The sequence below is a fragment of the Physeter macrocephalus genome, chromosome 2 (genome assembly GCF_002837175.3).
Source record: "Physeter macrocephalus isolate SW-GA chromosome 2, ASM283717v5, whole genome shotgun sequence".
Taxonomy (NCBI): Eukaryota; Metazoa; Chordata; class Mammalia; order Artiodactyla; family Physeteridae; genus Physeter; species Physeter macrocephalus.
The window spans coordinates 58462759-58490431 of NC_041215.1; the positions used below are offsets into that span (position 1 = coordinate 58462759).

Genomic DNA, 27673 nt, shown 5'->3' on the forward strand with positions numbered 1-27673 from the left:
AACATAAAATATTTTTAGGGTTTTTTGGGGGGAGTTTTTGGCTTTTTTGGGGGGTGTTTCAGTTTTAACTAAATAGTAATGTAGAGAAACATGTTATGTGACTAAAGTGTATTACAGGTCAAAGCATCCCAGCCTTGATGCCACAGAAATGGATGTGCTTGAGTTTTTTTTTTTTTTTTAATCTTAGCCCCCTTTGGGGCTGAGCAACTCTTAATCTGATTACCTCTTTGTCCGAAAAATAAAATTCTCTAAATATCTTAACTATAAAAAGGTTATATAACAAATGATATCAGAAATTATTTTGTAAGCCACCGAAGTTTGATAAGGCAAGACGATGAGCTCCAGGTGGACATAATTTTACCTATTTTGTTACTTCTGAAAAATTAGAATTAACTGAATATCCGTTCTACCCATGATCTATAAACCCAGAATTAGAAGTCTTTTGTCTTCATTCCTTGTCTTTCAAGAGGTGTTCTTGCTGTTTAAATTTATGGAAACTAGGGGAGATTTCTAAAAGCTGCCAGCAAAAGTTGAGGAGGAGAAGAAACAAAAATTAGAACTAGTTGAAAGAAAATTATTATTCATAAATGTGCATAAGGATCACTTTGAGAGTTTTTGGATAACTTTTATTTTGTAATTTGTTTTAGAGAAACATTGTAAAAATTATACACAGACACTAAACATTCTTTACTCAGATTCCTCAGTTATCAGTTGATTGCTTTTGTCTTATCATTTTCATCCCCCACTCCCCTTTATACTTTTTATTTTTATTTCCTGGAACCATTTCAAAGTACTTTTAGACAAGTCTTTGATCTAGAACATTTTCCAAGTGTCTTTCACGACCTTTAAAAGTAAAGAGTACAGGGCTTCCCTGGTGGCGCAGTGGTTAAGAATCTGCCTGCCAATGCAGGGGATACGGGTTCGAGCCCTGGTCTGGGAAGATGCCCATGCACCACAACTACTGAGCCTGTGCTCTAGAGCCCGTGCTCCACAACAAGAGAAGCCACTGCAATGAGAAGCCCGCACACTGCAACGGAGAGTAGCCCCTGCTCACCGCAACTAGAGAAAGCCTGTGCGCAGCAATGAAGTCCCAAGGCAGCCAAAAATAAATAAATAAATAAATTTATTTTTAAAAAAAATAAATAATTCTTTTTTATTTTTTTAAAGCAAAGAATACAAATAAAATTACTTTTTGAGAGTCTCTCAATTGGGCTCTGTCAATATTTCCTCAAGATTAGATTGAGATTTCATTTCTTCACCGGGATACTACAGAAGTATTATTTTCAGTGCATTATGTCAACAGGCACACAAGTCAGTTTGTCCCATTACTAATGATGTTAACATTTACTATTTGGTTAAGATGGTATCTGCCAGGTTTTCCACTGTAAAGTTAATTAGTAAATACTTAAATTAATAAGTTAATGTTTTGTGGCAGGTACTTTGAGACTGTGTAAATATCTTGTTAACCCAGCATACTTTTACCCATGAGTTTTTCAGCCACTCATGCTTCTTGCTTAAAACACTGTGATGTTTCCCAAAGTGGTAGTTCATATTGTTTCATTTAATTATGTTACATTACTTTGTATCAAGGAGTTTATCTTCTTTGCTTTAATTACATTAATTCTAAAAGCTGTCCCCATTTTAATTATTTATCTCATTATGTTCCCATAATAAACCATTCTACAATTATTTATCAAGCCACTAAGCACCAGACACAGGTGCAAGTGACATCCTAATGTAAGATACAGCTTCCTTTGTCCCCTATTTATTTTGTTTTTATCAGCATGGATTTCTGTTATTCAGTAGGCTGTAATTTATTACTGTTAAAATTTAATGTTCTTGTTGGCGTCTATGACCTTTTCATATGTTTCCATTATTCTTTGAGAACTTTGACATAAGATGTTTATATTTTTCCCTGCCTCAGCCTGGAACCAGCCATATCTCCAAGGAATATGGTTCCTTTTAGCTGAGAATGGCATTTAGAAACCAAAATCTGTTCATTGCTATTAAGGTGTCACTGCTTCTGGATCTCTGAGTGGACAGAGGTGGGAAATACATTGGTGTGTTTGTGAACTACACAGTTAATGTTTCTCTAGATTTACTTTCAGTTATTTTCTCATATAAAGTTTATTCTAGTCTTGGATATCCCTTTTCTCTGTTTACCTGCCTCAGTATTTATACTCTTTGATCAGTCTCTTGTATGTAACTGCTCCCCTGACTACGGGCTGTCTTCAGCCTCAACATACGAGCCAAGAATTTCTGGGTGGCCTTTCCAATTTAAATTATTCATGTATGGGAAACTGATTCTAGGGAAGAAGGTTGACTTCCTTTCAGTAGCAACACTTGTTTTTCATTTCACCACATGATATTTTTAATTAATAAGCACTGAATTAGAGTTTTTTCTTAAATCTGAGATATCTTAACCTTAAAAGAATGGATTCTTTGAGGGAAACAAAGGTAATTTTGGAATAGATATGATTTTCTTGACAAAACATAATGGGTTTACCCCTGGAGAGAGATGGAGTCTAAGAAGGGTGCAAAGGAAAGTTGGACAGATACATCTTTTTCTTTAAATCTAGGCTTTTTCCCTTGTCTTATTTCTGAGGATTTGGATCTCTGACTTGTTCAATATTAACTTGTGGGGTTTAGTGTACTATAGATGAGCCAGGAAGCAATGATTCTAAGGGAAATCTTGTTTCTTATTTTTAAAATGGACTTTAAACTTTTAATTTTGGAGCACAGCTTATATAATTTAGTGTTTTCTTACAAATTAGTTGTTGAAATTCTGAGACTATAAAATAAAAATTTTAATGCATTTAAAAATTCCTTAGAGAAAATAGAGTCATTTTTCTGGAATTCTTATTCTAGCTCTGCCAAACAGTTTTCCCTTATCTCTGATTCTCTTTTAGAGATAATGTTGTAGTGATGTTTATCCACTAATGGTATTTCATTTTAAGATTTATGGGTATCACTCTACAGAAACACATGTATTAGATGTAGATGTCATGTAAATGTGAGACATAAATTGTAAAGATGAACAGTGACACTTTTCAACACACTTGAGTTTTTAATAAGTTTAATTTTATCCTAGCACCACAGAGACCTTCAGATTGGTCCAAAAAGAAGAAGGAGCCCTTGGAGAAATTGGCTTCTTTATTTAAACTTATTGTGAGAGTGATCTATTCTTTCCACACTCTGAGCCTCAAGGAAGTACATTCTGATACTCTCCTCGCTATTGGCAACTCAATCACCAGCATTCTTTCCAATGTACTTGGACATATTTCTTTGCCTTGTATGATCCGAAAAATATTTGCAACTTTAACAAGACCTCTGGCATTATTTTACGAAAACGCAAAGTAAGTATTTTGGCTTAATAACTTCGAATTAAACATATATAACTAGATTTGGGTAGCAAACGTTTATTGTTTTCATATCAGCTTTGCTGTTAAAGATCTTAATCTTTAAAGTTTAGTGGAAGGGGTAATATATGAAACTGTTTTTGTTTAAAAGTTCAAGTAATAAATAAGTATGCGGTAGAAGTTCAAGTAATAAATAAGTATGAGGTAGAAATTGGAAGTCACTTTATTTTTCATGATTAATCCAACCCTCTTTTTACTTTAGTGCTTGTCTTTTCAGAACTGTTAATACAGAAAGCATACCTCTTAAATGTATGATATATATGACTTGACACACTGCTTTGCAGTTAAGTATTATATATTGTATGCACTTAGTATATTGGATGCATCTTGAATCATACACCTAAGAATATCATTGTTTTTAATGTCTGCATAGGGCTTCATGAAACTTTACCCGGTTTCCTGTTGGTGGACATATGTTTTCTAGTCTTTTTCCTTATAACTAACTATCACATTTGAACATATATGTACATAAATCATTTACCACTAAATAGCAGAACAGGGCCCTAAAATTGAAATGGTTGGTTCAAAGGGTCTATGCATTTAAATTTCTGAACTACCCTCCAGAAGTTTGTATTAATTTACATTACCTTTTACATTTGAACCAAAGAAAGCGGTGCCTAAAAAACAACATGAAAAAATCCCAAGTAACATACTTGAAAGAAGCATTTTGGAAGAATTCATTAATGTTCTTTATAGCAAGGTTGTGTGGTTCAGTTATAATACAGCCTGTCTTTCATAAATTCACAGAGAAAGCTTTAGGAACAGATTTTATAAAATACAAAATAGAACTCCAAATTCATTAAGTTTTTGCAAATCTTTTTTAAAGTCCTTAAGCTTCATCAAAAATAATAATGCTTTTTAAAAAGCATGGAAACAAGTGACTACTAGTATTAATACTTTGAGGTCTATTCCAGATTTTTTTCTTTAACTCCTATTTTAAAGACAGGTTTGTTTCATGTTTAAATGTTTGCAGTTTGACAATTTTTGTTAGGTCTTGAGGCACCTTTGTATATCACTATGCGTGTCTCTTTTTTGTGCTGCATTACGATATTTCTAGGTTTAATGTTCTAAAATACAAATGGTACTCTGTTTTTCTTCATAGGTTTGATGAAGTTCCTAAAGTGTATAGTTGTATGAACAACAAGGTAAAAATAGACATTGTCCATAAAATACACTTTCATGAAGAAAAATTTTAGGATTTAAATAATTGTCTTCCTTAAATATAATTTTGCTGATTTTTTTTAAAGGGTCATTATTACACCTTAATTTTAATGAACTTTTAGTAGCAAGACGTGGATATAATCAAAGGATAGTTTTTGTTGTTGTTGTTGTTGTTTTAAATTTATTTACTTTTGCCTGCATTGGGTCTTCATTGCTGCGTGCGAACTTTCTCTAGTTGCAGCAATCGGGGGCTACTCTTCGTTGCGGTGTGCGGGCTTCTCATTGCGGTGGCTTCTCTTGTTGCGGAGTACGGGCTCTAGGCGTGCGGGCTTCAGTAGTCGTGGCACGTGGGCTCAGTAGTTGTGCACAGGCTTAGTTGCTCCGCGGCATGTGGGATCTTCCCGGACCAGGGCCCGAACCTGTGTCCCCTGCGTTGGCAGGCGGATTCTTAGGCTCTGCGCCACCAGGGAAGTCCCAAAGGATAGTTTTTTAAAGAAAGATTTAATATTGCTTTAAATTCATATAACTCCATCTCCTGTCTCATCCCTTCATATATGAAGGTAATTGGTTCCAAGATTTTATAGGTAAAACTTCTGTAGGCAACTATTAATCTCTTATAATTTATGTGAAAACATAATTTTTTTCTGTTAATGGAGAATAAGCTTGAATTCAAGCTGTTGTATTGATAAAGTAAGTTCTTGCTGGCCTATAAAGAGTTATATATTGAAGGTGATGGGAGCTTTTAAAAAAAATTGAAATAATAGCATGTTCTGTGAGTTTACTTTAGTATGCTCTGTGCTTTTATTTTTTCTGTTTGAAAAGTAACATTTCTAAGTGTTATCCTAATGAACTTTTTCTTTTTCCTAGTTAGAAAAGCTACTAGGAGAAATTATTGCTTGTCTACACGTCAGCTACACTGGGACTTATGACAGTGAACTTCTTGAACAGATCTCGCCATTATTATGCATAGTATTTTCACACAAGAATAAACAGATTAGAAAACAAAGTGCTCAGTTCTGGAATGCCACATTTGCTAAAGTGACGATGTTGATTTATCCTGAGGAGTTAAAGTATGCTAACAACAAAACTCTTTTATACAGTTACTCTGTTCAGATTGTGTATTGACATTTTGGTTTTAACATAAAATTTCCTTATGAGGAATCATTGCAGAGGATTTCTTAGTTGAACTATTATTTGGAGTACATGGTGATTATTAAAATTATTTGACCCTTTGCTTTGGTCCTTAGAGTAACCTTAGTTTTAGGAACACAAAAAGCAATTTCAGATTATCCTTAACAAAAGAAATTTCCAGCAAAAGGCAGGAAATTGATGGCTGTTAAATCTAAGTGATGAAAAAAAAAAAACCTAAGTGATGTGTACTTAATGTAACAGTCTACTTTTTGATTTAAAATTTTGCTCAAAATTTTATGTTTAAAATTTGGAAAATTGGAAAACTTTTTAAAGGATAAAATTCAGATACTGAAGAGTTTAGTGAAAAATTCAAATAGTTGGCTGTGTTTTGCCACTTTAAAATTATAATTAAAGTGTTCTTGTTAATGTGTCATCAGTACTGCTCACTTAAGGCATATATATTTATGTATTTTTTTGAAGACCAATACTAAAACAAGCCAAACAAAAATCTCTGCTTCTGTTGCCTGGTTTGGAAAATGTTGAAATTATTGAGGAATACAGTGGACCATATTCAGATACAGTAAGTTGGTGGGGGGTGGGGCGTTGTTTACTTTTGCATGATGTTTGAGTAGTTCTTTTATTGCGTTTCAGTGTAGTTTTAAAAAGGACGAAAGCTTAGAATGTTTACTGAAGTGATAAACAAGTAAAACCTGAACAGAAGTGTTCCGTAACAGTTTTCCATAAAGTTAGTTGTGTGGCCTAGAAAACTTATGAATTAAGGGCAGTAAATTTCACCATAGAGTCTCATTTAAATAATCTCTGGTTCTTGTTCATTAATGATCTTTTTTGTTTAACTATGGCACCTCAGTGTATTGTTTTGCAAAGGTTGGAATTATTGAAATATATGGTTAAACGTTGCTTTATATAAACTGGGAATACTAGTTACTAATCCCTATGTAAGCAAGAGCTACACTTCATTTTCTCATTTCTTTGCATTGAATCTCATTCATTCTGCCAGAGAAACACATCCTTGAATATCACATTATCCATTTGGACCAAGGTTACTTTGGCTAATAGTACTTGATTACTATCTAAAGATTAAGGAGTAAAGATAGAAGCACTATATACTCATCAGGTAGAACACCCTTAGGCACTTTTTTCCTATTCAACAACAAATGGAGTCTCACTGTTTTTTGTTTAGGACCTTAAGAGAAAAAGTGTTATAGCTAGCTAAATGCTTTTACTTAGTTTTGGTTTTTGGGTAAAATAAAAGTTCTTATCAGATAATTATCTAGACTTGTTTATTAGACTCCTTCAGTGTAATTTGGCCTGAAAAAGCCATATATTCTGTTGGGAGGGATCTGATAGTATTTTCTGTCATGTATGTTTTATTGTTTAAAGTTTTGTGGCTTTGGTTTTTCTTTTAAAAAAATTTCCAGTAATAAGAGGGGTATTTGAGTTCAGTAATTCGATTCATTTTTATAGTGTTTATTTGGTATATCTTATTTTCAGGATGCAAAACAACTATTGCTGTATAATTTGGAGACAACAAATCTTTGCTGTTACTGCATTAGACAGTGGCTTTCTTTTCTTTGACATGATCTTAGTAGATATGAATAGTCAAAAGAAATTTGAAATGAGTATTAATTAGACTAATTATCAAAATGTGAAAAGGATAAATAAAAAACATTTGCACATAATGAAATTGTTTTACTTTTACAAAAACAGACAGAAAATTCACAGTTAAATATGAAGATAAGTGGCATGGAAAGAACCTCAAGTGGAAAAAGAGATTCTTTTTTGGCACAAAGGAAGGATACAAAAGACAATATGAAACCACAAACTAAAGTATGTTTTTCAAAGTGTGTTTAATAGGACTTTTAAAATTAAAGTATATGGTAGCTTGCAAATATACAACTTCTGATTGGAAGAAAAGCCTGTTAAAGACTAAATAAAAGATGGGATTGTAGGGAAATAATAAAGTGTGGCCTGGGAAGACTATTAAGATGGCATGGTAATCTAGAAGCCTTGGGAGGTGATTACTTCTTAGTAAAGTTAAGTCTGCATAACACTGAGCATTTGTTTAGTATAGTTACTCGAGGCAGCAGCCCCCTTGAGATGGAATGAAACTAAATAAGATTAACTATAACATAGGTAGCATGAAAGGAGAATGTTTTAGAACTTCTGTTATTGAATAGGAAGAGAATGCATCGCAAGACATCTGTTGTAAGCTCATATATAAAACTAAATATCTAGTAGCTAGTGGCCAATTAACCAATTTTCAGATAATAATTCTTTCTTCCAGGACCTCCAGTAAAGGGGTGTTCTAGAATCTTGAGACCATGGCCCTGGCAAAATGAAAGAAATATGTTATTTTTAAAGAATAACTTTGACGCAGTCTTGTAGCAACTGAAAAGTAGAATGAAAACAACTGCTGAAAATTTGTAAAAATGACATTACGGTACCAATATTATTGGCATGTAGGACATATTATTTTGGCAACTTTTACTTGAGTAGTTTGTACTTCAACTTGAAACTGCAGATATACTTTCCTCCCGCCAAAACACTTGATTTCTGTGTGTTGGCCTGAAAAACATTTGCCCATGCTTTTTTGGTAAGCACACATTTGCCTACTTTTTTTTTTTTTTAAGGAAATGGAGATCCATTGTTTGTTTTTTTACATAAATTTATTTCTTTATTTTTGGCTGCATTGGGTCTTCATTGCTGCACGCTGGCTTTCTCTAGTTGCAGCGAGTGGGGGCTACTCTTCGTTGCGGTACGTGGCCTTCTCATTGCAGTGGCTTCTCTTGTTGCAGAGCACAGGCTCTAGGCACATGGGCTTCAGTAGTTGTGGCACGTGGGCTCAGTAGTTGTGGCTCGCGGGCTCCAGAGCACAGGCCTTAGTAGTTGTGGTGCATGGGCTTAGTTGCTCCGCGGCATGTGGGATCTTCCTGGACCAGGGCTCAAACCCGTGTCCCCTGCATTGGCAGGCAGATTCTTAACCACTGTGCCACCATGGAAGTCCTTGCCTCCTTTTGAAAGAGGTATAATAATTTTTATTTTCTGAGTATTTAATAGAGGCAGAATGAAAGTTAAGGACATGGTACTAATTGTTATTAACCAGGAGTATTGTATGAGTTTGAACTTCAAACTTCCTAGTCATTATCAAAAACCTTTATCAGAGTGCCTGAAGAAAGATTGATTGAAGTATTAGAAAATAATTTGGAAACACAAAATGTGCATTAATGTTTTCAATTTGCAGTTGAAACTAGAGTCTTCAACTCCAAAAGCAAAGAGTGAAATGCCTTTGGAAGAAGAAAAGTCTACTGACTTTGTGTTTATACCTCCAGAAGGAAAAGAAACAAAGGAAAGAATACTCACTGAACACCAGAAAGAAGTACTCAAAACAAAGAGGTTTGTAGTACTTTTATCTTGAATTGAGTATTCCATATTTACATTTAGATTTCATGTGGCAAACCGTAATTTTAAGTTTATAACTAAGATACTGTGTATACTGTGCTATATTTTAAGTGTCAAAAAGATAGATTGTGCATAACTACATTTCATAATGTATAAGACTGCCTTGAAATGCACTAAATGTTTCTAAACAATTCCTTTATTGAGGTATGGGAGGAAAAGGTAGGGGAGATGGTTTCATGGAAAATCTGGAAAATAAGCATTTAAACCTTGATTTTATATTCTTAAAATGTAACTACATGTAGAATTGTAAGTTTAATTTCTAGTTGGAGGAATATCAGATATTGAAGTTGCTTATAAAAAATCTTTTTCAGGTGTGATATTCCTGCCATGTATAATAATCTGGATGTTTCACAAGATACTTTATTTTCTCAGTATGGTCAGGAAGAGTCTATGTAAGTATGGAAGTTGTTGAAGTAACTGGTTTTCTAATTTTTAATTAACAGTATTCTAATTTATGCACTTATTTATTTCAGGGAAATTCCTACTTTAACTGAAAAATCCAAGGAAGATTCCAAGATGATATTTAAGGTATATTTGGTATTTCATATTTTGGGGTTTTTAGAGTCACCCTTCCATTATTATGGAGTCTCTTATATTAATGTTAAGGTTTATTGTATAATCTCTTAACTTTCCTTAGCAGACTTTAGCAGAATTATAGTCATTATATATGTGGGTCTGCATTTGTGTGTGAGTGCATGTGTGTTTAAATGAATTTGGCTTTATTGAATACTTACAATTGGAAACACAAATTAATAGGCATCTACCATCACCTTTGGAAAATTTGCAAAATATTGCAAGTCAGATTGCCCTTTGAATTACTAAAGCTTTACACAAAAATTTCCCCAGAAAGTCAGACTTGTTTGCTGGTTAATCTATGTATATGTACATTTCTGTGCAGGAGGAACATAAGGAGAGTGACGTTGTCATTCCTCAACATGTCTTGGAAAACTGTGGTATGGATGAACACCTTGAAGAGGCTTCCCTTTCGAATAATGAGTGTGGTTCTATTGAGGAAACCAATCCAGAAATACTGAGCAGTAATGATTCCAGAAAAAAGGCTCTAATTGTATCAAAGAAGACGCCAGCTGAATGTGCATCTAGTACAGAAAATACATTTGGTGTCAGCAATAGCTCAGTTTCTAATGCCACTATTTCTGGAACTCCTCCCCCACAGCCTACAAGTCGAAGGCAATCCTTTATTACTTTGGAGAAGTTTGATGGCTCAGAAAATAGACCCTTTAGTCCATCCCCCTTGAATAATATGTCATCAGCTGTTATAGTGAAAAATAACCAGGAAGGCACGGCTAAAACAGATAATCCACCAAAAGCAAAGAAAAGAGAAGTGGCTCTTTCAAAATCTGACTCTGAAAAAACAGTGCATGGGATTAAGAGATCAGGCCGAAGGTCGAGTAAGCCTGAACCAATAGGGAATAAAAAGTCTAAGCCCTTGATGAGATCTGATCAGGAGAAAAGTACTCGGGAATCTGTTGATGGCATGGTAACCTTAGAAAATAACCCACCTGGTTTGCTTAATCAAACAGAATGTGTATTAGATAATCAGGTTCATCTCTCTGAGTCTTCAGTGGAGTATGAGGATACGATGCTTAAACCAACAATAGAAAATACTATACTATTAGAAAACAATACTGGAGAGGAAAAAACCTTAGAAATTAATTTGGAATCCAAAGAAAACACACCCCCAGCCATAATAACAACAGATCAAACAGTAAATGAGGATAGTCATGTTCAGATAACTCCAAATCATAAAACCCTTAGACGATCTTTAAGGCGACGTTCAGAAACAGCAGAGCCAACCACTGATAGCCAAGATAAAGAAAATAATCAAAAAAGGGAAAGACGTAAGGAAGAAGAAAAGACTCTGCAGAGGAGTCCATTGCATGTAAAAGATGATGTTTTACCTAAGCAAAAATTGATTTCTGAACAAACTGTACAGGAAAATTTGATTGAGAAAGGAAATAATTTACATGAGAAGACTTTTGGGGAAACCAGCGCTAATGCTGAAATTGATGAAAATAGAAGAAAGCCAGATCTTGAGACTACTAAATCTGAGGGAGACGGTGCCCAGGACATTGCAGATAAATCCTCTGAGAAACCAGTAAGGGGACGAACACGGTATCAAACAAGAAGAGCATCCCAGGGTTTACTTTCCAGCATTGAAAACTCAGAATCTGATAGTTCTGAGGCAAAAGAAGAAGGTTCTAAAAAGAAAAGATCTGGAAAATGGAAAAACAAAAGCAGCGACAACGTTGGCATTGAAGATCAAGAAGAGAAAATGGTAAAACAGGAATGTATAAAGGTTGAAAGTCAGATACATGATTATAAAGAGAATTCTGAAGTAGACAAAGATACAAAATCTCAGATCTGTGAAAAAGAAGAAAGTAATACTGTAACTCTTCAAGATTCTACAACATCTTCAGAATTATTGCAAGTTTCTGGTGATGTATCAAACACTTACGAGGGAAAAAGTAAAACTAACAAATGTGCAGAACATTCCTTTTCAAATCCTTCTGTACTAGAATCAAATCTAAGGACTAGAAATGCCAGTAAAAGATTACATAAGCGAGATTCTCTAGAAAATAGTGTGGGTGAATCCTCAAAAACAGAAACATCAGACATTTCTCTGCTTTCTGAAAAAACTCTTCAAACACTTGAATGCCAACACAAGAGAAGTAGGAGGGTGAGGAGATCTAAAGGTTGTGATTGCTGTGGAGAAAAATCACAACCTCAGGAAAAGTCATTCATTGGGTTAAAGAATACAGAGAATTATGATGTAAAAGTCAGTGAAACCAAAAAGACAGATGTGCAGACACCTGTAACTATATCAGAAACTTCTAAAGCTGATCTGTACTCAGAAGTAAAACTTTTAGATGAGCATCATAGTGTGAATTTTCATTTGGATCTCAAGGAGGAGAATGACACTATTAATGATTCATTAATTATATCTGAAACTGAGTTGAAAGAAAATACTATTCAAGACTTTCTTCCTTCTGAAATGGTAAATTTTAAAGAAGAAACTTGTGATAGGGATTCTGAGGTAGCAATATCTCTTGAAAGCCAGGAGCCATCTAATAAAAAATGTAAAACTGTTGACCCATGTTTAGATGACTCCAAAGATATTTCACTGGAATGTTTTACTTTGGAGACCAAAGAAGAAAAGCCAGAGGCTATCCCCAAAAAGGAATTGAGTATTACAGAGAACCTTGTTAATGTTGAAGCAAATGCAGAATTGAATCCAGGAGAAGTAGATGCTATGGAATTGAATGCAGAAAATGATAAATCTGAAGCTAGCTTCTCTGAACAAAAGAGTGTCAAAACTGATATTTCAGAGGAAGAGGTAACAGAGGAAAACAGTCAAAGAACGGATGCACCTGAAGAACTCAGTGCCGGCGAAGCAATAACTGTGGAATTTAATTCAGGTATTGGTCATTCTGATAATACCACACCTGTAAAAGTGAGTGCTCAGTTAGAGATTTCTGAACAAACAGCAGTTGGGGAACTAGAGAGAGGAAGTGATGAATCTGATCCAGGCTCATCTGGAGAAATGAATGTTGAAATGGAAAATTGTGAAGAAACAGTGATTGGTGAGGTGACCACTGAAACTGACCGTGTCAATGAAACAGAGGATGAGGACTTAACTACCAAAGCCTCTAAGCCTATAGAAGCTGAAACAAAGAGATTGAATGTAGAAATCGATAGCTTTGTGCCTGACACACTTGAGATGAGCACTGAAGAAGGAAAGGTTGACTCTAATAAAACTGAAACAAATATTGAACCTAATAAATTTGAGGAAACAAAATTAGGTGACAGTCAGATGGTAGTGGGAAATGATGGAATTTTACCGGAAGTTCACCATACTTCAGAGAAAGTGGAGGAGACGCTACAACCTCTGACAGCTGAAACAGCTGTTTCTGAACTGGTATCAGAAGACAATAATACATCTCCTCAAAAATTAAGGGATCTTGATCCTTTACTCATGTCAGCAAATGACAGTCCTAGTGGCATGCAGACACGCTGTGTCTGGTCTCCTTTGGCTTCTCCATCCACCAGCATTTTAAAGAGAGGACTAAAAAGACCCCAAGAAGATGAAATCTCATCACCTGTTCACAAGGTAGGGGAATTGAGGCTGAATATTAATGAGTCTGTGTTTAATTGGAATATTTTGGCCATATGGTGATACCTGGTGAATGACAGAATATTAGGTTTATATGATCATTCATTTTGAATATTTACCATGGTGGCTAGGGAAAAGGGCAGGTAGAAGGAAAGGTTGAGAAAGGAGACTGAAGCCCTTTAAATTTATTTATTTATTTATTTATTTATATATTTGCTTGCTTGCTGTGTTGGGTCTTTGTTGCTTCCCGTGGGCTATGTCTCGTTGTGGCGAGTGGGGGCTACTCTTCGTTGCAGTGCGCGGGCTTCTCACTCTGGTGGCTTCTCTTGTGCGGAGCACGGGCTCTAGGCCCACGGGCTTCAGTAGTTGTGGCACGCGGGCTCAGTAGTTGTGGCTTGCAGGCTCTAGAGCGCAGGCTCAGTAGTTGTGACACGCGGGCTTAGTTGCTTCGCGGCATGTGGGATCTTTCTGGACCAGGGCTCGAACCCGTGTCTGCTGCATTGGTAGGTGGATTCTTAACCACTGCACCACCAAGGAAGTCCCTGAAGCCCTTTAGATACTCCTTTATTTCAGGACACTAAGCTACAGATCTTCATATAACCATCACCATTGTTCACTTTTTGCAAACTTGATAATCTCTCATGGTGATTTTTTTTTTCTCCTCTTGGTACCATAATATATGAAGAAACACTTAGAAACTGATAAAGTAGCTTTAGTTAGCACTTACTATGTACTAGGACATTATGCTGTTTCACATTTAAGTATTTATATAAACTTATTTTCAAACCTTGTCTAATTAAAAAGAAAAAATCTCTTTAGGCTGTGCCTTCATTAATTTCTGGATATGATTTCATTTGTAATTATTTTGTTTATGTCCCCATCTTCTTCACTAAAATTTATCTACTTTGGTTTGTAAACATGGATTTACTTATGTATCTGCTTTAACCCCTGGCCCTGTGACTTGCACATAATTTGTTGAATAAATACAATTTAAAAAGGAAAAGTTGCATGTGCTTACATAACTCAACTTGTCCTCTCTAGCAAAGTAGATGTTTTGAAAAAGTACAACGTAGGCATTCCTTAATTTTGAAACTGAACCTACTGTTTACTGTAGAATACATGTGTTTATGTATACAAACGTGTATGTATAAATATAATTATACTGGCACTTAATTTTGCCTTTAGCCAGCACACTGTGAAGACTTCCCCAAGATATACTGAAAATTCTCATATTGAGAATTCAGTGATTAGTTCTTGGGAAGACTTAACACCACTTGAGGTTTTTTCAATTTGGTCTTGGTTTGCTTTTGTTTTGAGGCTCTTACTATTATTATTATTCTTTAATCTTAAGTTTAAATAGGCCATAAGGTAAAATGCATTTGATTTCTTCAGTATATTTTAGATTGTTAATATCAGTTAACTAGTCATGTTTTGTTTGATAGTAGCTCATTTTTTATTTAGGCAACAGTACAACATACAGTAGTTTTCTGTAGCAGATATATACAAAATCTGCCCAGTCTTTTGGGAATCAGGACCAGGAGGCATTTATATACATATTTAATGGTTTAAGTGCTCTGTTGTGTACTTACATCAGATAGCTGAATGCGTGAATAAAGAGTTTAGAAGAGGCCAAAAGGACTTCAAGCTGGGCTAAGAAAAGACAAAGCCACCCAATTGCTGTGACTCTTGTACCCTCAAAGAGTTAAGAACTGAGCTTAGTAAGATGTACCAGAGGCTAGTTAGTACTGTCTCTGCCTCTTTACCTTGTTCTTTACAGTCCATAGTAAGCCTGTAAGGTTAATAGAATTTGATTATACAATTTTAACTGTCACATGCAATTTCATTAAGTTTCTGCTGCTGTCCTTTCACTCTCCTTGTTGCTGTATTATGCAGTTTAGACCATAGATAATTGGAATGACCCTTGGTGTCTTGAGTAATATCTGTTAAAGCAGTCACCAGGAAGAACTACAACTATGTGCAGTTGGCTTCTAGTGAAATAAATTAAGCTTCACATTCTATTTTTGACTAACCTTATAATGAGAATTTACAGTGTTATTTTTTTTTAACTTATAATTTTGTTAAATAAAAACATGACCTATGTTTTCAGGTTCGCCGTGTCTCCTTTGCAGATCCTATATACCAGGCAGGATTGGCAGATGACATTGATAGGCGATGCTCTATTGTTAGGTGCCATTCTTCAAATAGTTCTCCCGTAGTAAAAAGTGTTAAAACTTCACCTACTGCGCAATCTAAGGTAAGCTGTAGGCTTTAAAAAACACACATGCAGACAGAATTGTGTTGGGTAATTTGTCTTAAAATTAACTAATTAAGAAACAAAACTTACTTGGTTTGGTTTATTGTTGTCTTGTCTGCTTACTTGGTAAGCAGACGTGAAGAGAAGAGGTGGTAAGAGGCAATGATGATCCAGCAAGTCATCGATCCAGTGATATTGTTACATTTTACATTTTCTGAAAATTTTAAGACATTACTGCAGGCTTAAGTTGTGAAAATAAAGTTGTAAAATTTACAGTTATCTAGGGTTCTGAGTTTTTTTTTTCTCCTTTCTTCTATCTAGCATAATACTACTTCAGCCAAAGGATTTCTGTCCCCAGGATCACGTAGCCCTAAATTTAAGAGCTCAAAGAAGTGTTTAGTAAGAAGTGCTTTAGTTTTCATGCAACTTTATATTTTCATGTTCAGTCAGGTGACCTCTATTTAACAGCTTTTGAAATTTATTCTAAGATTGCAGAAATGGCTAAGGAATCTATGCCATGCCCAACAGAAAGTGTTTACCCTGCTTTGGTGAACTGTGTAGCACCAGTTGACATCATTTTACCTCAGATTACATCCAACATGTGGTAAGTGGTTATTTAGGCTTCTGGCTTATACCTAGAGATGCCACTTAAGAGGGATATTTAAATGATCAAGGTTCTCATGTTTAGAATTTATTTATATGTACTTTAACACACTTTGTTTTAGAAATAAATGAAAATGCAGCTGGGAAGATGGGTGAGGTATGGCAATAATAGAAGCATTGATCATAATACAGTAATGGCTAAGATAATTGTGTGCTAAATATTTGCCAGGTTTTGCATACATTATCTTATTTAATCCTAATATAAATACTATAAGGAGTATAATTAGTTCCACTTTATGTTTGTAAAGGTTAATCTTGCTTAAGCCAGGTATACACATCAGATTCAAATTTTGTTTTAAAGTAAATGCATGTATGCCTGTCCTCAGAGTGGGCTAGGTGGGTCTATATAAATTCAGTTATGAGTGAGCTTAAATCAGGAAATTCAATTGGATAGGCCCTTACAAACAGAATAAATATAAAACTACATGACATTTTTCCTGTTTCTGTCATCTTTTCAGGGCAAGAGGACTGGGACAACTCATTAGAGCCAAGAATATAAAAACAATTGGTGATTTGAGTACTCTTACAGCATCTGAAATTAAAACTCTTCCTATTCGTTCTCCAAAAGTGTCTAATGTAAAAAAGGCTCTCAGAGTATATCATGAGCAGCAGGTAAAAACTTAGATGTTAGTCATAACATCATGTATAAATAAATGATCAAGCAATACAGTTACAGAAGTTTGCATTTAAACTATTCTTGCTTAAAAAGCTCATTTTATATGATGCCTTATCTTCCCTTCCCCTGCAGTTAAGAGTAACTTAAAAGATTCATTTATAATTCCATAGATTTGCTCATTTTGTACTGTTATTGTGTATAATACCTCTTTATTCTTTGAATTTTATTTTCCTACCCTCTTATCTCTTTTATTTCCACCAAATAGGTGATTGGTTTCATGGCTGCCATTTCTAAAACCTAGATGTTCAAATCTAAACATTTACAAAAATCTTGCAGATTTGTAGTTAACAGTATTTTGATTTTGATATCCAACACAATTGTGGCCAATTTTTTTTACTTGTTCTTCCTATCAACTTTTAACACAAACATTTTAGGTCATGGACATTTCTCAAGATTCTTATGAAAGCCAAGATTCTTTTACCCTATAAAAATGTATCAATATACGGAAAATTTTGTATATCATTTCAGAAGAATTCACAGACTCCTGAAACCCATTTCGAAACCCTTTATGTATTCATTGATACTATGCAAAACTGTAAATATATGAAAAAGGGGTTTTGTTAAGGGTGAAAGCCGGTGTTCTATTAGAATTTCTGGGACTGGAGTTCGCAGACTACTGGAGACTTCTGCTGTATTCGTGAAAGTCCTTGATTTAGTATTAATTTTACTCCATCTTTAAAAACATTTAACCAGTGGGGTGGGGGGAACTATTACTAATTTTCAGTCTGATAGATGAAGCATTTCAACTGCTTTATTGAGATCCAGCCACATACCATAAAATTCACCCACCCAAAACACACAATTAAGTGGTTTTTTAGTATATTCACAAAGTTACACAACCCTCACCAAGACCTAATTTTAGAACATTTGTTATTACCCCGGGAAAACATACCTTGTACTCATTAGCAGTCACTCTGCATTTTCACCCCTAAGGCAACCACTAATCTTTGTCTCTGTAGATTTGCCTATTGTGGACATTTCATAAAAGTGGAGTCATATAACCTGTAGTCTTTTGTGAATGACTTCTTTTACTGAGCATAATGTTTTCAAGGTTCACAGGTATTAGTACTTCATTCCTTTTTATGGTTAAATAATATCCCATTCTATGGCTATACAACGTTTTGGTTATCCATTCATCACTTGATGAACATTTGGGTTGTTTATACACTTTCCCGTTATGAATATGCTGTTAGGTACATTCATATACAAGTTTTTGTATGGACATAATGTTCTTTATTTCTCTTGGGTATATATGTAGGAATCTAATTGTTCGGTCATGTGGTAACTCTAACGTTCTGAAATTAGTGTTTTCTCAATCAACAATCAGTAAGCCCTGGGAACACCTTTGAAAATTATGTTCTTTTTAAAAACAAGAAGTCCATATATTGTTTAAGCTTGGAAATCTCTGCCTTAGATTTGCTTTTCCCGTGTTCCTGAACCTGGGAATATAATGTAGTTTTTCATGGCTACCATTTGCAATATTTCTTGACAAGTCCATTAGGAAATATTATAAACCCCATAACCACCTCTTTGAAAAAACAGTGCTATGTAATGCTATTTTTGTGTGTTGTTAGTAGAACATGGGTTCATAGCAGTGTTAGCTAAGCTTATCATGTAATGGGCTGTGAAACATAGTATGTCAGATTGTTTTCCAGCATTAGTGGTCCTGTTACTGTTAGTCCTGTTAAAAATTACTTACAAAAAAAAATTACTTTCAATTTGTCCCTTTTGTTTTTGTTTTTACTGGTCTGAATGTATAAATCAAGGTGAAGTCTCGTGGACTAGAAGAGATTCCAGTTTTTGATATTTCCGAAAAAACAGTAAATGGAATGGAAAATAAATCTATTTCTCCTGATGAAGAAAGACTTGCCTCAGGTATATTTTAGCAAAGTGGGACAATTTTATAAGATCAGCTGACTTTCTCGAAGAAATATATTGTTATTGTGCTTTTAGTTTTAATTTGACCATGCCCTGTGAATTAGACAAGTATTTTTTTGTGTAATAGTTGCCAAGTATGTGAAAAAATAACTGATACGACTTCAAGTATGTCTAGTTGCTTTTTCTCTGATTGTCAACTTCTCTCTATCAAGTCTCAAATGAGGATATAAACTATAAACATTGCATTCCAGTAATGTTGTTCATAAAAATGAAGTAGTCATGATTTCTTTAATGGCACAGAATAAGCTATGGTAATTTTTCTGTTGCCTTTTCTCTTGATCTTGAGCAGGTATACCTCAGCCTGCACTCTTAATTTGAAACCTGGGCACTTAACTTTTTTATTACCTTAAAAGGAGAGAGATATAATTTAAGATTTATCTGGAATAGACTTAATTGTTCTTTTTTCCTTTCTTTTAGATTTAATTGATCCTGTTGCTTTAGAGACTCCGTTATCTAAAAATCTTGTGGCCCAGATTAGTGCACTTGCTCTTCAACTAGATTCAGAAGATCTCCATAATTATTCAGGAAGCCAGCTATTTGAAATGCATGAGAAACTTGGTAGCATGGCAAACTCTATAATTAAAAATCTACAGTCACGTTGGAGGTCACCAGCCCATGAAAATTCTATTTAGTGTTTTAAGAGAAAATTGAAGTTTTAAAAAAAAATCCACTGGATTTGTTGATTCATAAAGTAAGTTCTGAAATATAGCACAATTTCAGACTGAATGTTTGCAAAGTTGGTAACATTTCAAACGCTGAAGGGCAGTATCTTATTAAGTTCAGTTTTGTAAGTGAGATCATTTTTTCCTGTATAACATGTTTTCTTGGCTGCTATGCGTAGTTTTTCCAAAAATTTAAATATCTTATTGAAATGTGAAAGCAAAAACTAGCATACATTTTATTTCACTTACTCATGTGTATTTTAATGGAACATTTTATGTAATATACCTGTTCTAAGTAAGTAAAAATGAAAATTTTTATTTGAACTTTTTGCTGAACTGATAAGGTATTTATACTTGATTTCCTTTTTTAAAATTTTTATTTGTTGTGCCTGAGGTTTATGAAATTTGTTCTTGGTAAAACACCCCGAATGAGACGCAAGAGAATCTTTTGGAATGCTTTTCGCAGACATCAATGTTATTTGGACAAGAAAATACTTATATTTCAAGAAAAATATCAGAAGTTTTCAACTTTGGGGGTTAAATATTAAAGCAGAATTTACTAAAATTCCATTCATTTGCGTTAGCAAATATTTGTTCAGCAGCATTTGCCTGTGAAAATATACTCTTATGAGACATAATATTCATTTTAAAATGCACGACTATTTGTACATTATGTATAGATTGTTTTTAATTTATAAATTTCAGTCTTCATTAATTGCATGAATTTTTTTCTGCAGCTTCTTGTGAATACCTTTGTTTTGTTTAATAGAAACATAATTTTGTATATATTGAATACTGAGATATCAGTATGGATGGTAGAAGTGCTTCATGGGCTTGCTGCAGATGTTTGTAGGATTCTGTCTCTACAAATAAAATAACAAATAATTTTGTACTTAGTTAATAGTGTTTAGTTAAAACATGAGTTTATTTTCTAAAATAACCAGAAAGAGTAAAGTAATAGAAATGAGAAAGTGTTACGTGACAACTTTGCCATTCATTCCCATAACCTTCTGCTGCAGCCCCCATCCCTTTTGGTTTAGAAGAGGGTATCAGCCACTAGAAAGCATGCCTCATTACATTTCTCTTTAATGGGGATTTAGCTTGAGTATTTTCATTATAACTTGGACCATAAGAAATCTAGAGTTTATCTGCTCTTTTTACCTATACCTAAAGCAAACTTGGGAGAATTTGAAACTGTTCTTTCAAAATATTTGTTTTACCGAGTAAAAAAGTAGGGTGTATATAATTAAGCCATTTGTAGATTTTACCAACTGGTATTAGTGCCTGACTTTCCCATATTTGTTTCATCTTTTTAACAGTGAGAGTATTTCATTTGTTTTCGAAATAGAATGAGCGAGTGATCTTAGTTTCAGACTTACTCAGAACTAACCCTTACTTGAAAAAGGCACACATTCTTCAGCAACTTTATAGAAAGTTTAATCCTTGTGTCTTGGTTAGCTTTACATTCAGAAGGGGGCTGCCACCCAGTCACAGTAAAAGTTGGTTTTTGTTTAATAATAATAATAAGTCCATTATCAGTACGTCGCAAATATTTTAGGGTCTAAGTGTGATATTTATATGCTGAGGATGATTTCAAAAGAAATTCTGGGACCACTGAACAGAGGATTGTAGCTTGAAGAAATAACTAATGAAAAATTAGGAATTTTTTAAAACATTTATAATTGTGGTTTAAATTGTCTATTATTTATTTCCCAAATTGTATTTGACAGTAAAGAGGCATATATGTTTTTGCGAACATGTGTAAGAAGGGATGTGTATGTGTGTTGAGAGGAGTCAGAATTAGCTCATTTCATGACTTCGTATCTTAATATTTGTGTGAACTAAACTTACTTGCTGGTGGAATGAAGTTCTTGGGAAGGTGAACAGTATAGCAGAAAATGTGACCAAAATGAATACCGTTTACTTAAATCACTGAGTTTGATGCAAGCACAGATTTTAATTTTAAAACATTGTGGTTTAATAAGGATATATTTTAAAATATTTGAGGGCAAAAACCAGTTTGCTAAGTCTTCATTGTTGATACAGTTATAAGTGTGTATGTGAGGCACCTTATTTTCAATTTTCTTGCCTTAAAATTTTCTGCAGATTTTTTCCTGAGTGATTCCGGAAGAGCTGAAAGCATTAATATTCCTTGATCAGCTCCAGTGTGTGTTGTTTCACTATTAAAGTGAAATCAGTTTTTTTCAAATAATTCCTAATGGTTAATAAAACATGGCAAACATTACTAAGAACACTCAAATGTGATTTCTTATTTTATGCATTTATAAAGAATCTAGTTGAATGCAGAGCCATAGTATAATTTTCCATGTTCCAAAATGGATTTCATAGTGGATTTAAATTTCCATTATTTCAGTGAGCCCATTATGAAAGATGCTCTGCTATTTGAACAAGTTCGAAAGGCATTGTTGAATAGTGGAGAGCTTTTGCTCAAGTAATAATGCAGTAGGATAATACAGTCAAAAATAAGGTTGAAATGTGAACTTTAAAAGTATGGTAACCCTGACATTGCCCATGATTCTTTCTTTCTATGCAGCTTAGTGTAGTAGTCAGGGATTCTGTTATATATTTAAGAATCATAAAAATATCAAGGGCTTCCCTGGTGGTGCAGTGGTTGAGAGTCCGCCTGCCGATGCCGGGGACATGGGTTCATGCTCTGGTCCGGGAAGATCCCACATGGCACGGAGCGGCTGGGCCCGTGAGCCATGGCCGCCGAGCCTGCGCGTCCAGAGCCTGTGCTCCGCAACTGGAGAGGCCACAACAGTGAGAGGCCCGCGTACCGCAAAAAAAAAAAAAATTCAAGAAAGTTGGGTTATATCTTGCCTTAAATCAAGGTGGCAGGACAAGAAACAAAAGTTTGGAAAAATGGGAGGAGTATGTGGAAAACATACAAGTAGAGTTTTGTTTTTAAAGGAATGAGTAAAAAGTGCTGTTTCAAAGGCAGGCTTAGTTGAAATTTACCAAAAATACGAGTTAACAGTGTCACATTTTTCTCTTAATGCCATTCCTTCCAACTTTGACTTTATAATCCACTAAGAAAAGCCTAGATTCCATCTCATATTCTTCATAATTGATTTGCAGGGAGATAATTTGTGAGCTAGGCTTGGAGGCCATAAAATAGCAGTTGTTAATAATTATTAGGCTAAGACTTGAGTCAAGGGAGTTATCTGTTTGCTCATTAGTTCAGCACATGTCCATTTTATCCTTAAGCCATTAGAAACGTCTTGTACGTTGTATACAAACATTAGAGTGAAGTTCTGACTCTTAACATAGTACTTCTCAAACTTGCATGTATTTGTAATAATGCAGATTCTGATTCAGTAGGTCTGTGATGGGGGCCTAATAGTTCATTTCTAACAATTCCCATGTGATCCATACAAATGCTGATGTGGACTGCATTTGTGGTCGTTGGCATAAGAGGCTTCAAGATCTAAATTAAATTAGGTTTTGGTATCCCAGGCAGATTTAAGTCCTTAGAATTATTGCCGCAAAAGATAAAAGCTAGTCTTTTTTAAAGAAACTTTTTCAAATGTCTGAATTGAGGATTCAGATTGGTCTTGAAGGCTTCAAATTACAGTTCAAAAGTTTAAATAAAATTGTAAAAGGTAGAATTTTGCCTCATTTGGAGCCTTTTAAATATGGAAGATAAATATTTTATATTATAAAGAACCTTATTAAGTAGTTTGGACAATGTGGAGTTTTACGAGTATATGTGGATTATGTTCTGATTTTTTTGTTAATATAAAGGTAAATTTTCACAATATTAGAGGTGCATTTAGAAGGCAAGATTTCATTTAGAGACTAAGTTATGGGACTTCATTATTTCATTAATAAACCTTGAAAACAGACTACCCCTAACTAAGTTTAATTTGGCAGTAAAGTTAGCAGTGCTGTAATAAGTCAATTCTGACAAATGTGCCTTATAATCATTTTACTGAAGACCTCTGGTGACTGCTGCGACATTACATGGTTAAAACTTCCTATTTTGTTGTAAAATGGAGTTGAAAGAGTTGAATAATCTGATTTTCCAAAATGAGTTTTTCTTGGCATTCTGTTAAGATGTTATATTTCCTTCATATTTAAATACTTTTATTGTAAGAGCTGCCCTCATCCAAAGCACTTAAGGAAATGTCGCCAGAAGTTAAGTAATGGGTTTTAAAAATAGATTATCAAAACTTACTGATAGTTCAATCTGTGAAACAAATCTGGTCTTTGTGGTTTCTCATGGCCCAATTAATGATATGTCTGTTATATGCCAGGTTTTGTATATTGCTTCTTGAAAGTATCCATTGAAATCTGAGTCATTTGGATTTGAAGATCTATAGATACTTAATAGAGTAGTAGTCTGATATAATTATGAGTGTCTCCTTAGTTCTTGGAATAGAATATTAAATTTTACAATGTGGTCTTTACCGTTTTTTTCTTCATATGCCAGTCCTTTCACCAAAGAACAGTTAAAACCAAGTGCCGAACTGTAAATGCTTACTCCCCTGAAATACACCATTAGAATAAAAGATAACCTCTCTCTTTACATGTGAATATAAAATTAAAGACAGTATTTTAAATTGATGTCACATGGAAGAAAAAACCTAACATAGCTTTTGGTCTTCTACTTGTAGTAGAGGGAACAATATCTTTATGCTACAGGGTACCATTTTATAACTGGATGAAACTAAGCTTATCAGATGGCAAACTTATATGCTGATAGAGATTGATGCACTGATAAATGATAAAATGAAGAGAAAGGGAGAGAAATTGAGCTGAAATAGTAATAAAGCAATTAGGTCATTAAGTATAGAGACAAACAGTTCTGTGTATTTTGAAAATAACTGGCAGCCAGTGGTCCCTGAGTTATCCTATACATAATACAGTACCATAATTAATGTTCATAAAGCCCTTGAATAATTATTTAGAAATACATTATTATTTAGTACTCTGACCCCCCCATCAGTAAATAATTTCCAGCAAAAGACAGTGTTGTTACTTCTTAGATGGATAAGCTGCATATAACTAGAAAGTTCACTTTCAAAATAAAACGTCATGGAACCGAAAATGGAATGTATAATAGCTATTTTGATACTTAGTTGAATAGTTAACAGGGGTCTGAGGAATTTTTTATTTTTATGGAATGGAAATTTTCTAATAGAAAAATGGAATTAAGAATCGATTTTGAGTATAGGAAACGAAAGATGGCAGTTTTGCCTAGTAAGTTTAAAGAGCAGAGGTTGACAAACTACAACCTGCCACCTCTTTTTTACATCTAATGAGCTGAGTGGTTTTTACGTTTTCTAAATGGTTGAAAAAATCAAAAGAATAGTATTTTGTGGCACATGAACATATATAAAATTGAAATTGTATTGTTTGTAAATAAGGCTTTACTGGGACACGGTCATGCTTATTTACATATTTGGCTGCTTTCCAGCTACAGTGGTAGAATTGAGTAGTCTGAAGGACTGTGGTGGCTTGTAATATCAAACATACTACTATCTGACACTTTACATAAAGTGTGCCAGTCCTTGACATAAGGGATAGATTTGTTCATAAATGGCAGTTTGGCTACTTCTGGCTGGCAGGATAGGAATATTGATTTAATTTCTATTGCCATTATTTAGATTTTATTTTATAAAATGGGTTCCCCTGATTCCATTTATATCTTACCATCGCTCAAATATACATATACTAGGAGATACTAGTATTTTTTACGTACACCTTTTTCTCCCAAACTCTTAAAACATTGTTCTGTGTTTGCCATGGGTATTAAGGGACCTGATGTGTGAAGGAAAGGCATCTGGCACTAATTGGTTAAATCACACCTGTAAAACAATTGGGGCTTTGGGGAGTTTGCTTTCTGTGTTGAGTAATGGATCGATTTCAATATAAACACTACCTCCTGTGGATAGACTTGACTAATGTGCACTTAGAAAAGGACTGAGAGAAGCCAAATCAGTCATTTATTAGCCCTGTAATATTTTTGTTTTCATCACTTGATAAACTCTAAGAGAGCTTAGTTTTACATTCAGAAAGTATTTATATTTGATAAGTCAAATGATTTAAGTTGAAACTTCACAGAAGTACCTGTTCCTCAATTGACTGTACTAGTAGATGGGAAATAAGGGTGCAGTCAGTTTTGTTTGTGTAATGCTTTATACAACGTTTGAAGCAGGTAGACCTATACTAAAATTGTATTTTCAGGTTCATTATGACTGAGTGGAGGGAGGGAGAATCTGTGTCCGATCCACAGTAAAACTTTCATAATCTGTTGAGAGTTGACTGTTATCACTTGCCAATTGAAACTGGACATTGAAACATTTTTAAAGAAATGCACTTTAATCTGAAATAAAACTAAAAAAAAAATTCTGGTACTTGTTCTTTGGTTTTTGTTTTTTTAATTTTTGTGTTTCAGTGAGGCCTCCTGAAATGAATGAGAATAACATAATCCAGATACCAACCTAAAAGTGAGCATTGTATCCCTCCACGAGCACATGAACCATTCATATTCTTCCCCTTTTATGGCCTATTTTTAACTGTAGAGGATCTCTATTTTATTCATAGTCTTATGGGTTCCACACACTTCTAAATCCACACTTAAAAAAAAAAATTGAAGTATAGTTGATTTACAATATTGTGCTAGTTTCAGGTATACAGCAAAGTGGTTCAGTTATATATATGTTTTTCAGGTTATTTCCATTATAGGCTATTACAAGATATTGAATATTATTCCCTGTGTTACACAGTAAATCCTTGTTGCATATCTATTTTATGTATAGTAGAGTTAATCTCTTAATCCCATACTTCTAATTTTTCCCTCTTCCTCCTTCCCTGTCCCCTTTGGTACCGTAAGTTTGTTTTCTATGTCTGTGAGTCTCTTTCTGCTTTGTATAAAGATTCATTTGTATTATTTTATAGATTGTGCATATGTGATATCATGTAATACTTGTCTCTCTCTTCGTATGATATTTTCTACGTCCATCCATGTTGTTGCAAAGGGCAATATTTCGTTTTTTATGGCTAATATTCCATTGTGTGTGTGAGATCTTATTTTTTTTATATATATATATATATATATATCACTTCTTAAACTAATCGTCTGTTGATGGGCATTTGGGTTGTTTCTGTCTTGGGTATTGTAAATAGTGCTGCTGTGAATGTTGGGGTGCATGTATCTTTTCTAATTAGAGTTTTCGTCTTTTCCAGATATATGCCCAGGAGTGGGATTGCTGGATCATACGGTAGTTCTATTTTAGTTTTTGGAACCTCCATACTGTTGTCCATAGTGGCTGCACCAATTTACATTCCCACCAACATTTCTGCACACCATCATCTCCAGCATTATTGTTTGCAGACTTTTTGATGATGGCCATTCTGACCAGAGTGAGGTGGTACCTCATTGTAGTTTTGATTTGCATTTCTCTAATAATTAGCAATTTTGAGCATCTTTTCATTCGCCTGTTGGCCATCTGTATGTCTTCTTTGGAGAAATTTCTGTTTAGATCTTCTGCCCGTTTTTTGATTGGGTGGTTTGGTTTTTTGGTATTGAGTTGTGTGAGCTGTTGGTATATTTTGGAAAGTAACCCCTTTTTGGTTGCATCATTTGCAGATATTCTCTCCCATTCCGAGGTTGTCTTTTCATTTTGTTCATGGTTTGCTGTGCAAAAGCTTAAAGTTTGATTAGGTCCCATTTGTTTATTTTTGCTTTTATTTCTTTGCCTTAGGAGACTGTAAATCCATACTTTTAAAGTAAGGAAAAAAAAACCCGAAATACTTAGTGATGTTGAAAAATGCTATATTAGTTTACTATGGCTGCTGTTAACAGCCACAAGCTGAGTGGCTTAAATAACAGAAGCTTGTTGTTTTGGTTCTGGGGGCTAGACGTCTGCGATAACTTTGTCAGCAAGTGTTGGTCCCTTCCCTTCTAAGGGCTGTGAGGAAGGCTGTTCCACTCCTCTCCCTTAGCTTCTGTGGTTTGCTGGCAATTTTTGGCTTTCCTGGCATGTAGAAGCATCACCCCTGTCTCTGCCTTCATTTTCACGTGTACTCTTTGCTCTTGAGTCTCAGACACACATTAAGAAGCTTTAGGACAGCAGTGTTACTACGGCTCTAAAGTAATGTGGACAGATCTTTTGCTTTTTAGAAAGGATA

The 27673-nt window shown here is 34.4% G+C and overlaps 1 protein-coding gene across 5 annotated transcripts in view; it reads left to right on the forward strand.

Annotated features, from left to right (window-relative positions):
* The window catches only part of RIF1 (replication timing regulatory factor 1), a 57606-nt gene extending 31273 nt beyond the window's left edge, over positions 1 to 26333 (forward strand). For 3 of the 5 annotated variants that reach the window (XM_007114285.4, XM_007114284.4, XM_024122213.3), the window contains exons 22-36: positions 3092 to 3356; positions 4522 to 4564; positions 5448 to 5650; positions 6192 to 6291; positions 7440 to 7559; positions 8974 to 9125; positions 9503 to 9583; positions 9665 to 9719; positions 10090 to 13320; positions 15431 to 15577; positions 15899 to 15976; positions 16066 to 16181; positions 16699 to 16852; positions 18683 to 18791; positions 19272 to 26332. In XM_007114285.4, coding sequence (XP_007114347.2) covers positions 3092 to 3356; positions 4522 to 4564; positions 5448 to 5650; positions 6192 to 6291; positions 7440 to 7559; positions 8974 to 9125; positions 9503 to 9583; positions 9665 to 9719; positions 10090 to 13320; positions 15431 to 15577; positions 15899 to 15976; positions 16066 to 16181; positions 16699 to 16852; positions 18683 to 18791; positions 19272 to 19486 — 5069 coding nt within the window. In that variant the 3' untranslated portion in view covers positions 19487 to 26332. Of the gene's footprint in view, positions 1 to 3091; positions 3357 to 4521; positions 4565 to 5447; positions 5651 to 6191; positions 6292 to 7439; positions 7560 to 8973; positions 9126 to 9502; positions 9584 to 9664; positions 9720 to 10089; positions 13321 to 15430; positions 15578 to 15898; positions 15977 to 16065; positions 16182 to 16698; positions 16853 to 18682; positions 18792 to 19271 lie in introns of all 5 variants that reach the window. The other 2 variants (XM_055087821.1, XM_055087823.1) reach the window with 2 other exon arrangements.
* Positions 26334 to 27673: the final 1340 nt, after the last annotated feature.